The sequence below is a fragment of the Pyxicephalus adspersus genome, chromosome 7, assembly GCF_032062135.1.
Source record: "Pyxicephalus adspersus chromosome 7, UCB_Pads_2.0, whole genome shotgun sequence".
Taxonomy (NCBI): Eukaryota; Metazoa; Chordata; class Amphibia; order Anura; family Pyxicephalidae; genus Pyxicephalus; species Pyxicephalus adspersus.
Genome location: NC_092864.1, coordinates 24,836,222 through 24,853,147, shown reverse-complemented (window position 1 = coordinate 24,853,147; position 16,926 = coordinate 24,836,222). Strand labels below are relative to the sequence as shown.

Genomic DNA, 16,926 nt, shown 5'->3' with positions numbered 1-16,926 from the left:
ATTGGTTGGATCTGTGTGGATTGGTTGGATCTGTATGGATTGGTTGGATTGTATAGATTGGCTGTCTGTTCTACTGAAGCACTGAAAACATTTTTCAAACAATGGTTGAGCAATATTTAGAGGATTCTTAGTATTGCTATATTCCTGGATTGGATGTGAAGAGACATCTTTACACAGAGATCCTTATTGATTCCCTGAGCACTTGCTGCATAATTCCAGCCTCACATGTCTCTTACATGACCGCTGCCGCCATTAATCACTAACGTCAGACAATACAATTGTGTGTGCAATTTCTCAGCCTGACACAATGTGACAAGTCAGATTCTGCTTCTCCATAGTTACTGCTGATGGCGGCTTTTATTTCTTCCTCTATAATTAAACCATTTGTTTTCATCACAAGGAAAAGGTGAGAAGAGCCACTCTGGTGATTTATTGAAGGAGGCCGTTCAATTAGCCAAAGATCATTTACTTAGTAAATCTGGTAAACATTTACTTCACAAAGAATACCCAATCATGTGCAAGGAAAAAAAATCACCTATTAGTGAATTGACCCCCAAAATCTCTACAATATTCTATTCACCCAATTGTGTCACATAAATCCAGCAAAGATAAACAAGGAAAGAGATAGAAGTAAAATCTACATCTTCAATACATGAATGCCAAACATTGAATGAGAAAACATAACATGGCGGTAATAAAGGTGGCAGAAGAGAATATTGCAGCCATTGAATAGTGCAGAGGATTGCAGACAGTACAAGGAAGATGGAGGGAAAGGGAAGCCTGCAATGGTATTCAGAAGTAATAAATAGAGAACAGTGGCAAAACTCTCAGAGAGGCAAGGCTGGGCAGATGATCCAGTAGTGGAGAAGGTGGCAGAAAGGGGCAGAGATGTTAGGCAGTGAGGAGGCTGGCAGAGAGTAGCAGCTGAGTAGATGACTGGCATTGGAGAAGGCAGCAGAGAAGGAGGGCAGTGCAGTTGACCCAATAGTAATGAAATTGGCACACAGGATGGGCCAGGCAGATGTGCAGAAAGTCAGGTAGAACGTCTCAGAAGGCTGGGTATATATTCAGTGAGGTGAAGAGAGGTAGAAAATAGAGGTGAGGTTGGGCAGATGATACAGTAGTGCAGAAGGTGGCAAAAAAGGGGCAGAGATGTTAGGCACTGAGGAGGCTGGCAGAAAGGGAAGCGTGGGCAGATGTTAGCAGTGAAAAGGCTGGCAGAGAAGGAAAGTTGGGCAGATGTTAGCAGTGAAAAGGCTGGCAGAGAGAAAAGGTTGGGCAGATGTTAGGCATTGAGGAGGCTGGTAGAGAGGGGCAGCTGAGCACATGACTGGCATTGGAGAAGGCAGCAGAGGAGGGCAGTGCATCTGACCCCATAGTAGTGAAGTTGGCACACAGGATGGGCCAGGCAGATGTGCAGAAAGTCAGGTAAGATGTCTCAGAAGGCTGGGTATTTATTCAGCAGAGTGGAGAGATGTAGAAATAAGAGAGGAGATTGGGTAGATGAGCCAGTAGTGGAGAAGGTGGCAGAAAGGGGCAGAGATGTTAACAGTGAGGAGGATGGCAGAGAGGGAAGGTTGGGAAGAATTTAGGTAAGTTATTTTAGCGGCACCACACATAATACTACACACTGCTCTCCAAGATTCAAGTCCAATAAGTCTGCGTACGCCCTGCAATGTGTCTAATATGCCATGATGTTTGTCATTCACCCCACACAGATAGTACATGCCACATTTTATATCCTCCATACACTCTGTATAACACTCTAAACCTTCAAATGTTTGTAATGGGGCTTTAGGACCCGACTAGTCAGCAATGGTCATACTGTGTTTCATAAAGGGGTATTATGCCAGGGGTATCTTGTACGATATACCACATGCTTTGACCCTGCAGTCTCTGATGTAGCAATGAGAATTATGCTAAAACTACAAATCTCTATAACATGTAATAGTCCCAGTAGATTGCCTCCATACCTCATACACTGACAACAAATTCACTAAACGATTCACTGTGGAGCCACCCTCACCCTCAGGACTCCTCCATCTTCCTTCTTTCTATATGAATTGTGCATATTATGGAGTCACATTCATTAAAAGACAAGTTCTGGAAACAGAACACTGAACCTGAAGTTAGAACTCACCCAGCTGCTGATCAGAGAGGCGGTATGCATTGTCCCACCCGGCTGGAAGAATTACACCTCATTGTATGGAGGTGATATATCGTGACATTCCATACCAGAATGATAAATAATAAATTCTTCCCATTCAGCCATCCAATAACAATTAGCAGGGAAGGTGTCATCTACTGCATGAATTGTACATGAATAGTACAGGAGGGTCTGGTAATCTGGATTTCTGTGGGAATATCTGTCTGGGTTTGGTTCATAAACAGTTGTGCACTGAACCTGATGTAATGTACAGTGCTGCGTAATATGTTGGCGCTATATAAATCCTGGTAATTAAAAATATTAATAATGGTGGTTATAACTATCTATACATGGCCTCACACATCACTCTTTTGCAGACACAGATTCAGTAATATGAATCCAGATTTAGGTTTTAGAAGATTTTTATGTTTAATGGAGAATAATGTAAGCAGACAATGATGACATTTCTAAAGAACAAGTAAAGTTCCTACTCATCCTAATTATATCCCTATTATAGCTGCAAAACTTTAATGTTTATAGCTCCTTTATAAAAACAAAAACAAAAAAAAACTTAGCTTTCATTTGTGTTTCTATCCTAAAATTAGGGCAAAAAACTTTTCTGGTTTACAGGCTAACAGGGTTACAGGTTAACAAGGTAGAGTGTCAGCTTCCTGGCCAAGAGTTCCCAAAATCATTCCCTGTCTCCATACACCTGCACAATCAGTCGGTGGAAGTGCTGTATACCGCCTCTCAATGCCATATCACACACCTGCACTGGAAGATATCCACTTATTTTCTTTGGAGAAAACACCAGGAGGTGCAGGAGTGCAGAATTGCACTTACTTTATGTGGTAATAAATACCACTCAAATTGTTCATGTTGGGTGATGAGCTACATACAGGTAACCACTCTGGCCTTTGCAGCACTAGGTCACAGGTTCAAATTCCAGCCAGGACTATCTGCATGGAGTTTGTATGTTCTCCCTGTCTGCATGAATTTCCTCTGTGTTCCTACACACATTCCAAAAAACATGCAGTTAGGTTAATCATCTTTACCTCAAAAGTTGTCTTAGACTGTGTTAATGACATGACTATGGTGGGGACAAGACTATGACATTTTGTACAGTGCTGCTTAACATGTTGGTGCTACATAAATACTGTGTAAAAATAAGAATGTGGCGCCTTCTTGTGGCAGCTTCCAGCAACTGCTGAATGAAAGGCCTTTCATATGAAGCTAACATTACCCATTTACACAAGGTACAATGCTTATTACATGTGGGGACCCCTTGTGGCTATTCAGTTATTTGCTGAAAGAAGGGATCTCTAGCAGGCAACTCTTTACTGATGTATACACAAAGGCTTATGTGACATTATTTACCTATTACACATCCTCCCCCATCCCCAGATGATGACGATTGAGTACCAAGGCTGTCAGCTGGAAATCTACCAATTTAGAAATGGAACAAACTTTTTTTGTTGTCTCCTGCAATCTGTTAATATGGGCAGCTGCTGTGTTTCTGCTAACCAACCTTTCTGCTATGAGCTGCAACAATCACAAATCTTTGATCTGCCTCTGTATGAAAGACCCTTTCGGATGCCAGATGAACATCGAGTCCTTGATTATGTTGGAAGAGAGCTGCATAAAGACCTCAAAGATTTCAGAGAGCCCCAACATCCAAAGCTCAGAGATTTTGGCTAACAGCAGGATATTAAAGGATGCCATATGACCACAGCATAGAGGGGCCTCAGTGATGCCAAAAGGCCAGCACATAGCAAGCTCCAGCATGCCAGACCACGCTATAGAGAGCTCAAGGGTTTCAGATGACTACTGTGTAGATTCATTGATGATGTAGAATAAAACCCCTGGTGTCACAATGCTTACATTTTATTGTGGTTGGAGGATCAACCGAATCTGCCCCATCAGCACCTTTCCTTGGGATTGTCCCCAGCCATGTGTTTTCCACTTTACAAAACATTATTGCAGGTAGGCAGATGAGGACAACCTACAGATGAGATAATGACTTGCGAGTTATATTTACTTACCATGCATACGAAGGCAGAGGGAAGGTGCAATGAGGAGATGCAATCATTACCTCTATAGTGGATGCACACAGGTGTACACTGACATTTTGTAAGTTTGGGGACGAAGTTCTTTTTATAGAACGATATTGCATCCTAACACTCTATGCTGTGTGGTTAAACTTCTTCAGAACAGGCAAATCACTTCAATATCATTGCTAGCAGATCTACAAACTGATCTGCTATACAAGAAAGTTGGACACGGATTGATAAGGAATGTTGTTTTTCACTAGTGAAGTCTTTGCAGATTAGGTCCAAGATTAGGTGATATTTTTTGCGTTGGATTTATTTTCCCTCATTGTTTAGGGATTCCATAATCCCCTATCCCCATCACACACACGCTTGGTCTATATAAAACGTGTGCCATCAGTTGTCTTTGAAAGTATTTTTTACAATTCCAGAATGTTCAGCTGGTAAATATTATACTTTTCTGTCATATCTGCAATATGTTTTTTTTGCAACAAATGGTGTCATTGTGCCACAAAGCAGGCAGGGTTGTCATTGACATCCATCAATAGGCAGGAAGCATTATAGACAAGCAAAGAGGCCATGTAAAAAAAGATATGGTGGACTTTATTGAATTGGGTTCAGGCTTAACAAACCAACTTTTTAGTTCAGCATTAATTTTTATAATCAAAACCAACCATACAACTGCAAATATGGCCCCCATTGTATTTGAAAGCAGAGAACAGGAAGCAGGCAGGATACAGCACATGAGAAGCTCTCGGGTTCCCAAAAGCAGGTCGTACGATATGGGACCGAATCATATATAAACATATAAAAGCCAGCAAGATGTTCCTATGACCCGTCACAGGATGCTGCATAAAGAATTGTCACATAGCACAAATCTATGTCCTGATACAAGTGTGACACCCCCACTCACATACAAACAGAATACCAGAACTAAAGCCCAGTGCTTTTCTTTTATTAAACCGTATTGGAATCGATCAGGGTCAGAGAAGACATTGCCCAGGTCAGCGGACTGTGAGCAGCACATCAGAACTAAATTCATTAAGACATGACCCCAAAGACAGGGTTGTGACGGCAGATACTCGGCCCAATCTCTTCGTAGTCTTTTTTGGTGTGGCACACTTGGTAAAACTCCGGCTGAAAGGAAGAAAAGTCAAGCGGTCAGTCTGTGTTCTGGTTTTAGTAACAGTTATTCCTTAATCAACGATATTTGTTCTGTGAATATCACACAGGGAGCCTAGCAGCTGCAATATGCTCTACCTGACAATGTGGCTTCCACTATTGATGAGGAGGGATTTTAAATAAATAAGTGGTGACTTTTCTAAAGGAAGCCATTTATGTTTAAAGTACACCTGAACTCAGCCTATTTAGAGCAGAGTAACATTTACTTTCTTTACTACGGACAGTTACACTCCCTAAACTAGCCCCATGAGAAGTCCAATACTTCCCAGATATGGGGTGGGACTCCTAGGGAAGAGTGGTGAGCATGGGGTGACAAAAGTTCTATGGGGTCCAGGCATTCCTGTGTCATCCTTACACTGTTATTTAGAGGGCACTGGAAAATGGGGGAAGCACCCATACCCAAGGGGATTAGTTATCTAGCAAGTCAGTTACTTGACCCCAATTTAGGTTTATTACAACATCAGTCCAACTTAACGCTCACTTTATTCTTTTTTTTATTATAATTTCAGAGGAACCAATGCATATAGATCTTTTTCATCCTACTATTTTGCTTTAGAAGGATGTCACAGCCCGAGTAGGAAAGCTTGCCTTCTGATAGCATGCTGTAAAGAAGGATCCTTACCCCTGTGTGCAGCAATGATCTTTCTGCAGAGGTCAGACAGGCCACAGAGCTTTGTTTGGATTGTGGAACTTATTGTGGCTTAACTCAGCAGGGAGTATGATGGATAAAATGCTTGTGTACAACCAGCACTGGCATGTGACCTTATTGGCAGCACAGACATTACAAACTTTTATCACCTTGCAGACTGTCAGAAGTAGAGGTGACCAGCAGAGGGCAGGAGTACACAGGTAATATACCATTGTTTTAAGCTGCCAGCAGTACAAATGACCAGCAGAGGGCAGGATTGTGCATATTTCTAACAGTATTCTAGTTGATGTATCTTACTGGTATTTTCAGGCTGGGTGAAGACTTAAAGCGGACCTAAACTCAGAAATTTCACTTACACAAAAGGGTAGACAACCCTTTCATGTAGAGTAAAAATTCAGATTTTTTTTTTTAAACACCAATCTTGCGCCTGGGTCAGGTAGGGATTTAAGGAAAGTGGTTTTTTTTTTTTTGGGCTGCTTTAAAGTTTAGTTTCTCTTTAAATAGTATACATGAATATGATACCACAACTTGATATCTACACATTTGGTGCACTTACAAATTGAAATGGGACCTGTACTACAGTAGAATGAATCCCTTCCACCTGTGACTACCATAGACTTACCGTGGAAGCCAACATGGATCCTCCGAACCAGACAGCATATCTCTGCATGTGGTGAGTGATCACTTGCACATCAATGGGCTTCGGCTAAAGAAGAAGACAGGAGACAAATTATGTCAGGGGGTGGGACAGAACAGAGAAAGGCAGTGCTGGAGAATTTGGGTTCTTACAGAACCGGTCTCCTTCAATGCGTATAGGCTGTCACAATGCAAAGAAAGTTTTCAAGTAGTAGAAACAATACAGACAGATTTTATTAGTGTCAGAAACCAAGGGATAGAGATTTACAGCATAAAAGGGGGATGCCTCATCTGAAAAAAATTACAACCTTAAGATGGCCCCCACTCAGCTCTTCACTCAGCTTCAGTCTGGCATCAACAGTTCTCTTCAAATCTCTCTGCAGGCGACGACCAAAGTCTCGAAACATGGTGGAACCTCCGGAGAGAACAATGTTCTAAGAAAAGAAGATATAAGTGCTATTTACTGCTCCCTATCATCTAAACAGACAAACATAGGGATCTCCTAATGTACCTTATAGAGAGGACGTCGAACGTCAATAGGACAATTCTGGATGACTTCATCAACAACCTCCGAAATTGGCTGCGTAAAATCTGGATTGGCAAACTGAAAACAAAAGCAAAGGACCACCAATAACTGAAAATGTTTCAAAGCAGAAAGTAATCCCCAACAACCCATCCATGAAGTGACTCCAACAACCTGTGCAGGCAAAACTTCCCATTATTACTTTAAATACATGTAAGTATGCTCTATTCAACCGTTTCCCACAGAACAAGAATTACAATAATCTGGTTGGAGCCGACTGTGTGTACAACACTCGATGATAGGCAGTGCACCCCTTGGGGTTTCTATACCACACTGCTCAAGATGTACAGCATATTGTACATAGGACAGTGAATGCATCCTCCAACCTCTTATGGTCTCTGTGCCCCTCTACTACACCACCCAGGACGTACAGCACTCCATACAATGGACAACATATTTCACAATGATCATGAGAAAAATCAGTCCATACAATGATTGTGCACCTACAAGGTTTTTCGTGTTCCTGTACCCAGATTGTGAGTATCTTCCCTCCCACCCCATGTATATTCCAGGCCATGTCTCACCTCAGGATGAAAGAATATCTCAGGGCCAAGGAACCTCTCATATCCAACATCAATACTGAATTCTTTCTTTGAGACTGCATTGACACCTGTATATTGCTTGATCCATTTACTGCCATCCGTGTCATACTTGCTAAACTCTTTCACTAGATCTGGGCAGACATAACTAAAGCGTTCCTAAAAAGAAGACAAGGAAAATAAATCTGATCAGCAAAGAGCACACCATAGAGAAGAAGCAGATCCCACAGGACATATGAAGGCAGCCATGACAAGAGCATTGGGCATATCACAGGATCATGGGGAGCAGCAGTGAGGACATCTCACATACAGGATTCTAGAAAGGATATCTCAGCCATCAAACAGGACGTCACTCCAAATAGAGGAATCTGCAAATATTATCTTAACCAATTGCACGGAGAGATGTTACTTAGCACAAAGTACTTGGAATAAGACAACCCCACCCCTAACAATAAGCACACAGAGGGATGTAGCAATACACACAGAATTCTGAGAGGTTGGCCTCAACTATCATGCGCACAGGATCCAATGTATTTGGCCCCAACCATCAGCACACAGAGGGACAAGTGCTAGCGAACTGAATCCTGTGTGCGACATCCCTTCATGTTCTAATGGTGGGTTCATGCATGTATTGCACACAGTGAAATACCATACTACTCATACACACAATCATATCCAGTAAGCAATCTGTTCTGTACCTTTACAGCCTTTGCCGTTTCCAATGACTGTTCAGGGGGAATGCCAACTTCTCTGTCTCTGAGTAACTGCTGAATAAAATATGTGATGTCTCTTCCAGCAATTGGGATGTGCTTAATGCAACTGCCAATTACATAACCTTCAGCCTAGAATAAGAAGAAAAAACAGAAACCAAAAAAAGACAATCATGAGTTTGTGTAGAGTAAATAAAATGATTGCCTCATTGGTAAGCGACACTCATTGGTGGAAGCAGACCTTTGGAATAATAATGCCTAATCTTTGGATACAGAAAAGACCATGAACTTACCACTGGAATGACGTGGGTGACACCATCTCCACTATCTATCACGGTACCAGTAAGAGTGCGTTCACCAACTTGTCTGGATGTCCAAGATGCAGCCAAAGCCAAGACAGCCTGGGGACAAGCAAATATAGATCAATATTTGAAGAACTTTAATTCCTTTCTCATAGACAAGGCCTAGACCCAAACATTTGTTACTTGTCATCTCTGTGAGAACCTAAATCCCACCAGTAGCTCACAGTTACCACTTACATGGACTGTAGCCCCACAGTAGTGCTGTCAACCCTTAACTATGCTACTGCTAGCTTTCCGTCACCTCTTTCATTGATCTATTCTTCACGCTTAGTGCTTTTGGGGACATAGACCTTCACACTACGCACGGCTCCCCATTACATCTCACAGGGACCTGTTTTATCCCCAACACCTTTTCACCATCCCAACTGCATAGGGACCCAAACCCACCACAGGGTTTATGCTATTTACTACACTATACTCCAAGTCCAATATTACATAAAAAATAAATACATTTTTCAGTGTTCTCAGCAATACTGACTAGTTCAGGAGACATCCCATTTCCTTCAATTCACCTGAGAAGCATAAGACTGAATTTGGGGATTTACCTGCACAGCTATGTACAGTCCAGGAACATTGAAGGACTCAAACATGATCTCGGCAGTGTATTCTCTATTTTCCGGAGTATTCAGGGGTGGTTCAGTCTGAAGGGAAATAGAGCAAAAATTGCTAAGCTTCAACCACAGAATACATTTATAGCTTTATGCAATGGGTTGGGAACAGGATAAGGAAACACAAATCATCCATCTACCCTCTCCACTCATCATGGGGTCACATGACACCATCACACACACACACTAATAGAGAGGAGGAGTACACACTGCAACCATCGCACACCCTAATGGAGAGGAAGAGTACACACCTTCAACCATCACACACACTAATGGAGAGAAGGAGTACACACTGCAACCATCACACACACTATTGGGGAGGAGTACACACCGCCACCATCACACACACACTAATGGGGAGGAGGAGTACACACTGCCACCATCACACACACTAATGGGGAGGAGGAGTACACACCTCCATCACACACTAATAGGTATGAGACTTACCAGGAGGAAGTAATGATCCTCAGGTTCTGCTCGGAGGTACTTGAAAATTACTTGTTCCATAAAGCGTTCCATCAGGTCCCAGTCTTCTACAATTCCATGACGAATAGGCCACTGTGGTGACAAGTAATGAAATAATCCTGACATGTTCTCTCACTATAAATACTTTGCAAGGGAAATGTGATTAAGATACCTTTGTGGCATATGTTGGTTTGTCTATGGCTTCATCACCAATGAAGAAGTCCAAGTCATCCACACCCTTCATGAGACGTCTCTGAGCTTGATCTCCAACCTTTGCAGACTCCTTGATGGCAATACCTAGGAGGGAAAAAAAAGTATTCAGAGTCAAATATAATGTATACCCATAACAGGGGGTCAAATCACCCCAACCCCCACTGGTCCCACTACAGAACAAACAAATTGGATCTTTAACAGGAAATGGATGGCTGAACTCAAAAAATGTCAAAATGTTCCCTGAAATTATTATTTTTCCCCATCAAGTTCCATCTACCAAGGACCACCGTTTTCTGTTCTTCCTAGCAGAAACACAGATTTCAATTAACCCGACAGAGGGTTCAAAAGGGAAGGCACATTTTTTGTGTATTTTTTTTTTTTTTTACAGTTTACAAATGTTTAGTGTGTTTTACTTATGTCAGTGTATCAAAACAGAAATGTGGGGTTTTAAACACTCAATTTTTTTTTATTTGTCATAAATATTGAATACATCAGGCAAATGTTTCAAATAAAACAATAACTGAAAAGCATATACACTCCTTATATATCCAGTTGTGCCTCAACTAACAGAAGGTACAAAGTCCATGTTGCTGATCTGGGTCTTGGTGTGTTATTTCAGCTAGATCATATGATCTCCGATTGGCTCGTCTGGGATAGCCCACGCCCTGTGACTTACACTAATTCTCAAATCCTTTTGAACGTACAGCAATAAAGCCAAAACTTCAAAATGTGAAAAAATGACATTGGTGATTTGGTTACAATGGCAACTGACAACAGGGGGGGGGGGTGAATATGAGGAAGCATGCGAGGAGTCAGTCATTGAATGTGATGTGTTAGAAGCAGAAAAAACAGACAAGTATTTGGATCTGAGCCAATGACAAGATTGTGATGACTGGATGATGGGTCAGAACTTCTCCATAACAGCAGGTCAGGGTGGGGTGTCCCCCGTATGCCATGGTTAGGATCTACTAAAAGTGGGCCAAAAAAAAGGACAACCAGGGAACAGGTGACAGTCATGGGGTCCACATCTCACCAATTTGTGAGGATGGGGTGGGTTGGGGGTGCTGATCTCTAGCATGGCCGATCTCTTGGAATGGCTGAAAAACAAAGCTGACAGTTGTCAGAACATACAGAAATTCTCAGCTTGCTGTAGACGGGGAAGAAAGTGTAGCCACAGATTGGTCTGTTTTTCCAAGCTGATCCCTAGCCACCATAAGAGGAGCTACAGAAAGGCATGCAGATGTCAGAACCAGACTACAGGGTAATAATAGAAGATGGCCCAGATGAATTATGTTTTCTGGCAGGACATGTGAAAAGATAAGAGCATCAAGGCAGAGATTGCATTATAGGAAGGTAGGCTGGAAGTACAATGAGGGATTCTTCCAGCCGTGAGGTGATTCTCCCCAACTGTTACTGCACCTGGGAGAAGTTTTTAGAGTCTTCTGCACGGCCCCTAAAGGGAAGCTGAACCTACACAGGACACCTGTGGAGGTCTTGTGGAGTCCATTCCTCAAATAGGTGGGACCTGGTTTGTTGGTACCAGGGAAATGTACACAATATTAGGAGGTGGAATAAATGTTTTGGCTGATCAGCTAATGTTGGATGATGGCCATACTTACATGATGGGATGATGAACTGAGGCTCTGTGTTCCCTGCATATCCAAGCTTTGTGTATCTGAAAAATAGAAAATATTGGTGTCATTGCATGCATTGGGGAAATATCTCACAAACCACGAGAAAGAATATCCCAGGATATCCCACAAACCTCAACACACCTAACAGAGGTTGCCAAATCTCTATAAAATAGGGAAATTCCTACGCAGAGCCCTCACTAAAACGTTATTCTTCCTGCACCACAAAGTCTTCCCCAGGGAGCATTTATAATGGCCAATTAATTACTCACATTGGATGCATGAATACTATATGCTCAGGCTGGGCTGTCGGGGAAGAGAAACCTTACCTTGAATGATTTAGTGAGGAGGTGCAGAAATAAAAAACCTTCAATCTACCCTAGTAATGTAGTATAAAGCTCATGGAGGAAGGGGGCACAGCAGATACAGAAAATGTACATTTCACACTTCCAGGTATTTATCTGCATTATATTTTATACAATATATATATAATTTATACACACACACAAGCGTACCTAAACTTAGAATTTTTACTTTAAATAAAAGGGTTGTCTACCCTTTTATGGTAAGTAAAAATTTTGTTTTTTGCAACACCCGGGTGATGAAGACTAAATGGGTGCCCAGAGCCTCCCAGGATACCTACGTCACACATCCCGGGAGGCTGCGGGCTGCTCCTTCTGTGCATGCAAGAGATGCTCTCATCTCTCAAGGAGACCTTTCATCTATAGAAAAAAATTGCCAATCCCACGCATGCTCAGCGAGATTGGCAATTTTGTTCCCAATCTACGTTACCCGACCTCACGCCTGCGCAGTGCAAGATTGGGTGACAGGAAGAAGAAATCAAAAGAAGAGAGGAGATAATGGCAGTGCTACCTCTGCGCCAGGCCAAAGATGGATACCGGGACCCGATGGAAGAAACCTCCTTATGGACAGACTGCTCTGCAGGATTGAAGGTAAGTGCGATTTTTTTTGTTTTGGGTTTACGTTAGCTTTAATATATTATTACATTTCAGAATGTATTCCTGAAGATATCAGAGGTCAAGGATTGGTCTTTCTCTTATCAAAGCCAAGTTTAAAGTTTAAATGAACTGGTACTGGTTAGACTTCATAAGTTAAATGCTTGACTGTGGCAAAATGGGTACAATGTTACATGCTTTAACTATGCATGCTTTCATCTGATCCAATCAGTCACTCAGGTTAATTTACCCAAACGTCAATTCTTTCAAGACAAAACACTGCCCACCAACCGCCCACCTGATTGCATATATTTTCCTAGCAGCCCGAATAACAATAGCTTGTAATTGGAAAGCTTCTAGCATTAGCATTGTATTGAATAAACTGAACTGGATCATGACAAAGACAGAATGAAAAAACATGGATCTCTTATCTTTTAGCTTAGATATTGCAAGAGGAAAAAAAAAATCTTTACTTTCGTTGTATGTGACTTCCCAAGTTTCCCCAATTCTAGTGTCCTTTAAAACTGACTAAAATGTTTGAAATACAATGAATGGTCTGCTGTAACTTGCTGCACTTATATGACTGGAGGGATACAGATGGATGTGATGTATGAATTCTTTGAAGGCTGGTGCTGATTGAAGCAGGTAAACCCATTCCATTATACACAAAGTACTTCACTTCAGACCGTCTCTCCTCCTCTAACCCGAGCTCTGTAATGTTAGAGACCTTCCTGGGCTTCCATTGCTGCTCTCTACATCTGACAAGCACATTACTATCATAGACTATCAGAATGAATTATCCTAACACTTGTCCCATCTCACACAGCACTGAAGCCAATGAATCAGCATGGCAGTCAGAAAACAAATATTCTTCAGTTCAATTATTCACTGAGACCGACTAAAAATTCCCAGTAAACTTTTGTGAGAAGAATGATCAGGATAGGAGGGGGGTGTTGTTCCTAAAGAGGTATAACAGTGCTCAACCCAGAATTTTTTTTAAGCTGGGTGGGAAGAAATTGTAGATGGGTGGTAGCCTCTGTATTGTGACCCAACTCATCAGTAATCACCCAAAACAGCCTGGTGGTTACTGAAAAGTGCCGGGTGGCACACCTAGCTAAAAGGGTCCGGGGAGAACATTGTATAATGGGGTATAACTTTCATCCCCATCCACCTCATATCCTCATTCACAAGCACCTTGCTGGGGAAGGGGAAATGGTGCCAATATCCCCTTTGATCTGCTTCTACCTACACTGGGGGAAGCCCTGTCCCCCTTTTCATCTCATGTCTTTCCTGACCTACTTGTCACTGCATAGGAGCTCCTTCATATATGGGGGGGGGGTCTGCAGGTGGGCATTATCAGTCCCTCCACCTTCCATGAGGCTATGCTTCATGTGGTTCCACCATCAGGGGGAGCTACTCTCAATACCCCTATTCCTCCCTCTTGGGGGCTATATTCTTACCCATCTGCCACCTTATTGTTTGTCCCATACACAACTCTTCCTTGTGCTGTGTGTGCTTCCCCATATACCTGCGGAGGCATTATTTATCTTTCCTGCAACTTCATCTCTGCAGAGGACAACTACCCGCTCTGCAACTCCGTATCTAATCCCACTGCACTTTATTTGTAATTAAAGCCATTAGCCCCCCCTCCCCTCTGATTCTCTTTTGTAGCTGAAGAATCAGAAGGACGTGGGCTGTGGTAAATGGCAGAAATTGATGTGTGAGTCACTTCTGTTTTTATAGTCAGCAGAAGGGAAACCGGCAGGAAAATCTCCTCTATACCAGCAGATTTGGTAATTCTGTGTTCAGCATACCCCCTCCCCAGCCAGGGGGGTGTACAGTACCTGTGCCCTTCCCCCACTCTGCCCATGAAGGGGGTAAATACTTTAGCTGTGGCCCCCCTGTGTACTCTGAGGAGGGCGCTGTGTTACATTTTGCTCTCACAGTCAGGAGAAGTTGCGCTGTGGTTTACACATTTCCTGTCCAACAATCTGCAGAAAGTATTTCCTTATATGTAGATGGCAGAATCTGAGAGGTCTCCACCCCTCCACACACCTGAAATGTACCCCACCCTGCACAGCAAACATCCCACCCCCAGGGCACAAATACTGATCAGTGGCTGCATTCCTGAGACCCCCCCACCGCATACAATGACCGACAACAACCAAAAGACGGAAATATTCTGACTGCAGGCAACAGGAACCAAATATTAGGGGGAACCAAACCACCAGGGTCTATCTGAGTGCAGGGAGCACACATCATACACACAGCACATCAGTATACGGGGATTGTCTTCCCCCAAATTAGCCATAGACTGTGGTAATGGGAGGGCCAACTAGTAAAGCGCTACGGAATATGATAGCGCTATAAAAATACAAGATATACAATAATACACAATATGGGGGTGCACAGGCCACACACACAATATCCTCCTACAAACAATCACACAGTTTCTTTCTCTGGTGTGATGACGATTTATGCTGGAACAGATCTGCAGGATGTCACCACACATTCCAGGCATCTGTGACCCCAGAGGGGAGATTTCCCTTCACTTCCTGTTCTGTGACTGGTGGGTTGAGGTGGTCACATGGTGTATTTGTGTCCCCATTAGGCAGATTTCTTACTACTTCCTGTACAGTCAGGTAGGTGTTGGGAAGGGGGGGCAGCAATAAATACCCCAGATTCAATATTCTTTATTCCCAGAAGCACAACCAGAACTTTACACCCATTGGTGTCACCAGTCCCGGTCACAGTAAGAGGCCTGGATAATAATGGCGCCGTACACCAATCACCGGCACACCTAGGTGACACCCCACAATGCCTGACAAATGCTGGGGTCACCTGGGGAGGGAAACATGTCCGGTAAAGGGGGGGGGGGTTCTTTAACCTATGTAATGTACAGCGCTGTGTAACATGTTGGCGCCATATAATTCTGTTTATTAATAAAAATAATTATCTGACCACAGGTCGGAGGAGAGAATGCAGAGGCGGAACCTCTGTGTTTTCACCATTTTGTCAACCACATTTCCCACCTGTACTAACCACTTCCTGACTCCGTGTCCCCGTACCCAGCACCCACATACCCCCCGGAACCCTCTCTCACCCGGTACCGCAGTCCACCACACAGGCCGGGAGCCGAGCCGCCATGACTGAACTGGGAGCGGCTTCCGCACACTCTGACAGCAAGATGGCGGCCTTAGGAACCCTGTACAGACAGCTATCCAATCACAGGCTGGGTCTTGTCCATCAGCCAATCGGATTCCTGACAGCACTAACTTTTACCACCAATCACAGGAGAGAGCCGGGACATTACAACCAATAGGAGACAAGATGGAAAGCGCCCATGGTGAAATAGAGGAAGTCAGGCGGCGTTATAGGCACACGGGAGGGACGAGCGGGAGCGGGATATTGATGTCAGCACCCCACACACAGCCTGTACACAGGGCAATTGTTAGTCTGCATTACTAGAGAAGCTCATCGGTCACAAGATAACAATGCGCATGCCCAGTAATCGGACTAATGCTACGCATGCGCAATACTGCCGGGTTGGTTTTGGGTGATACGCATGCGCAGTGTACTTACATTTCCTTGGACAGTGTCGTATTAATAAGCCACGTTTAGATATCGCGATGTGTGCAGACTCAGAAACCCGGAAGTGTATTTGTTTGTAGTCACCGAGGGAGTCCGGAGGAGAGGTTTGTATGGTACATTTTAGAGGGTCGCTTCTTGGGTTTAGGTGCTGCCATTCTGTCCCCGGCCCAATCACAACACATAGCTCCATGCATTGGTCACATGACACTACTCCAGGGGTCACATGATATGGAAGCAATGCACACCATGGCAGTGGTCACATGACAGAATGGTATCACATGATATGAAGGTAGCATGTGACAAAATGCAGTGTATTAACCTGGCTTTCAATTCTTCATCCCTCTCCTTCTCCTTTCTGTTCCCGGTCCCTTCGCCCCTCTGTTCCCGGTCCCTTCGCCCCTCTGTTCCCGGTCCCTTCGCCCCTCTGTTCCCGGTCCCTTCGCCCCTCTGTTCCCGATCCCTTTGCCACTCAGTTCCAGGTCCTTTCACCTTCTTTTTTCCTCTATGTTCGTGGTCCCTTCTTCTCCTTCTCTGTTCCCGGTCCCTTCTTCTCCTTCTCTGTTCCCGGTCCCTTCTTCTCCTTCTCTGTTCCCGGTCCCTTCTTCTC

At 43.4% G+C, this 16,926-nt stretch overlaps 2 protein-coding genes across 2 annotated transcripts in view; one reads left to right on the top strand and one right to left on the bottom strand.

Moving 5' to 3' along the window:
- Positions 1 to 4,776: 4,776 nt before the first annotated feature.
- On the bottom strand, positions 4,777 to 15,957 carry ACTR3 (actin related protein 3). The gene is made up of 12 exons (XM_072417846.1): positions 15,832 to 15,957; positions 11,761 to 11,816; positions 10,101 to 10,225; positions 9,911 to 10,021; positions 9,401 to 9,496; positions 8,787 to 8,894; positions 8,482 to 8,625; positions 7,769 to 7,942; positions 7,173 to 7,265; positions 6,970 to 7,095; positions 6,648 to 6,731; positions 4,777 to 5,331 (listed from the first exon to the last, which is right to left on the bottom strand). The coding sequence occupies exons 1-12, from the start codon at positions 15,873 to 15,875 to the stop codon at positions 5,236 to 5,238; spliced, it is 1,257 nt and encodes a 418-aa protein (XP_072273947.1). The 5' UTR covers positions 15,876 to 15,957; the 3' UTR covers positions 4,777 to 5,235.
- Positions 15,958 to 16,125: 168 nt separating this feature from the next.
- The window catches only part of SLC35F5 (solute carrier family 35 member F5), a 22,445-nt gene continuing 21,644 nt past the window's right edge, over positions 16,126 to 16,926 (top strand). The window contains exon 1 of the mRNA XM_072417843.1: positions 16,126 to 16,423. The gene's annotated coding sequence lies outside the window, so the exon portion shown is untranslated. The remainder of the gene's footprint in view (positions 16,424 to 16,926) is intronic.

Excerpts from the sequence above, each read along its gene's own strand:
- ACTR3 (XM_072417846.1), bottom strand. The coding sequence starts at position 15,875 with ATGGCGGCTCGGCTCCCGGCCTGTGTGGTGGACTGCGGTACCGG. Across the intron at positions 7,266-7,768 it reads AGATATTCTTTCATCCTGAG|TTTGCCAATCCAGATTTTAC; the intron begins GTGAGACATGGC and ends TTTTGTTTTCAG. Across the intron at positions 6,732-6,969 it reads TGAGTGGGGGCCATCTTAAG|CCGAAGCCCATTGATGTGCA; the intron begins GTTGTAATTTTT and ends CTTCTTCTTTAG.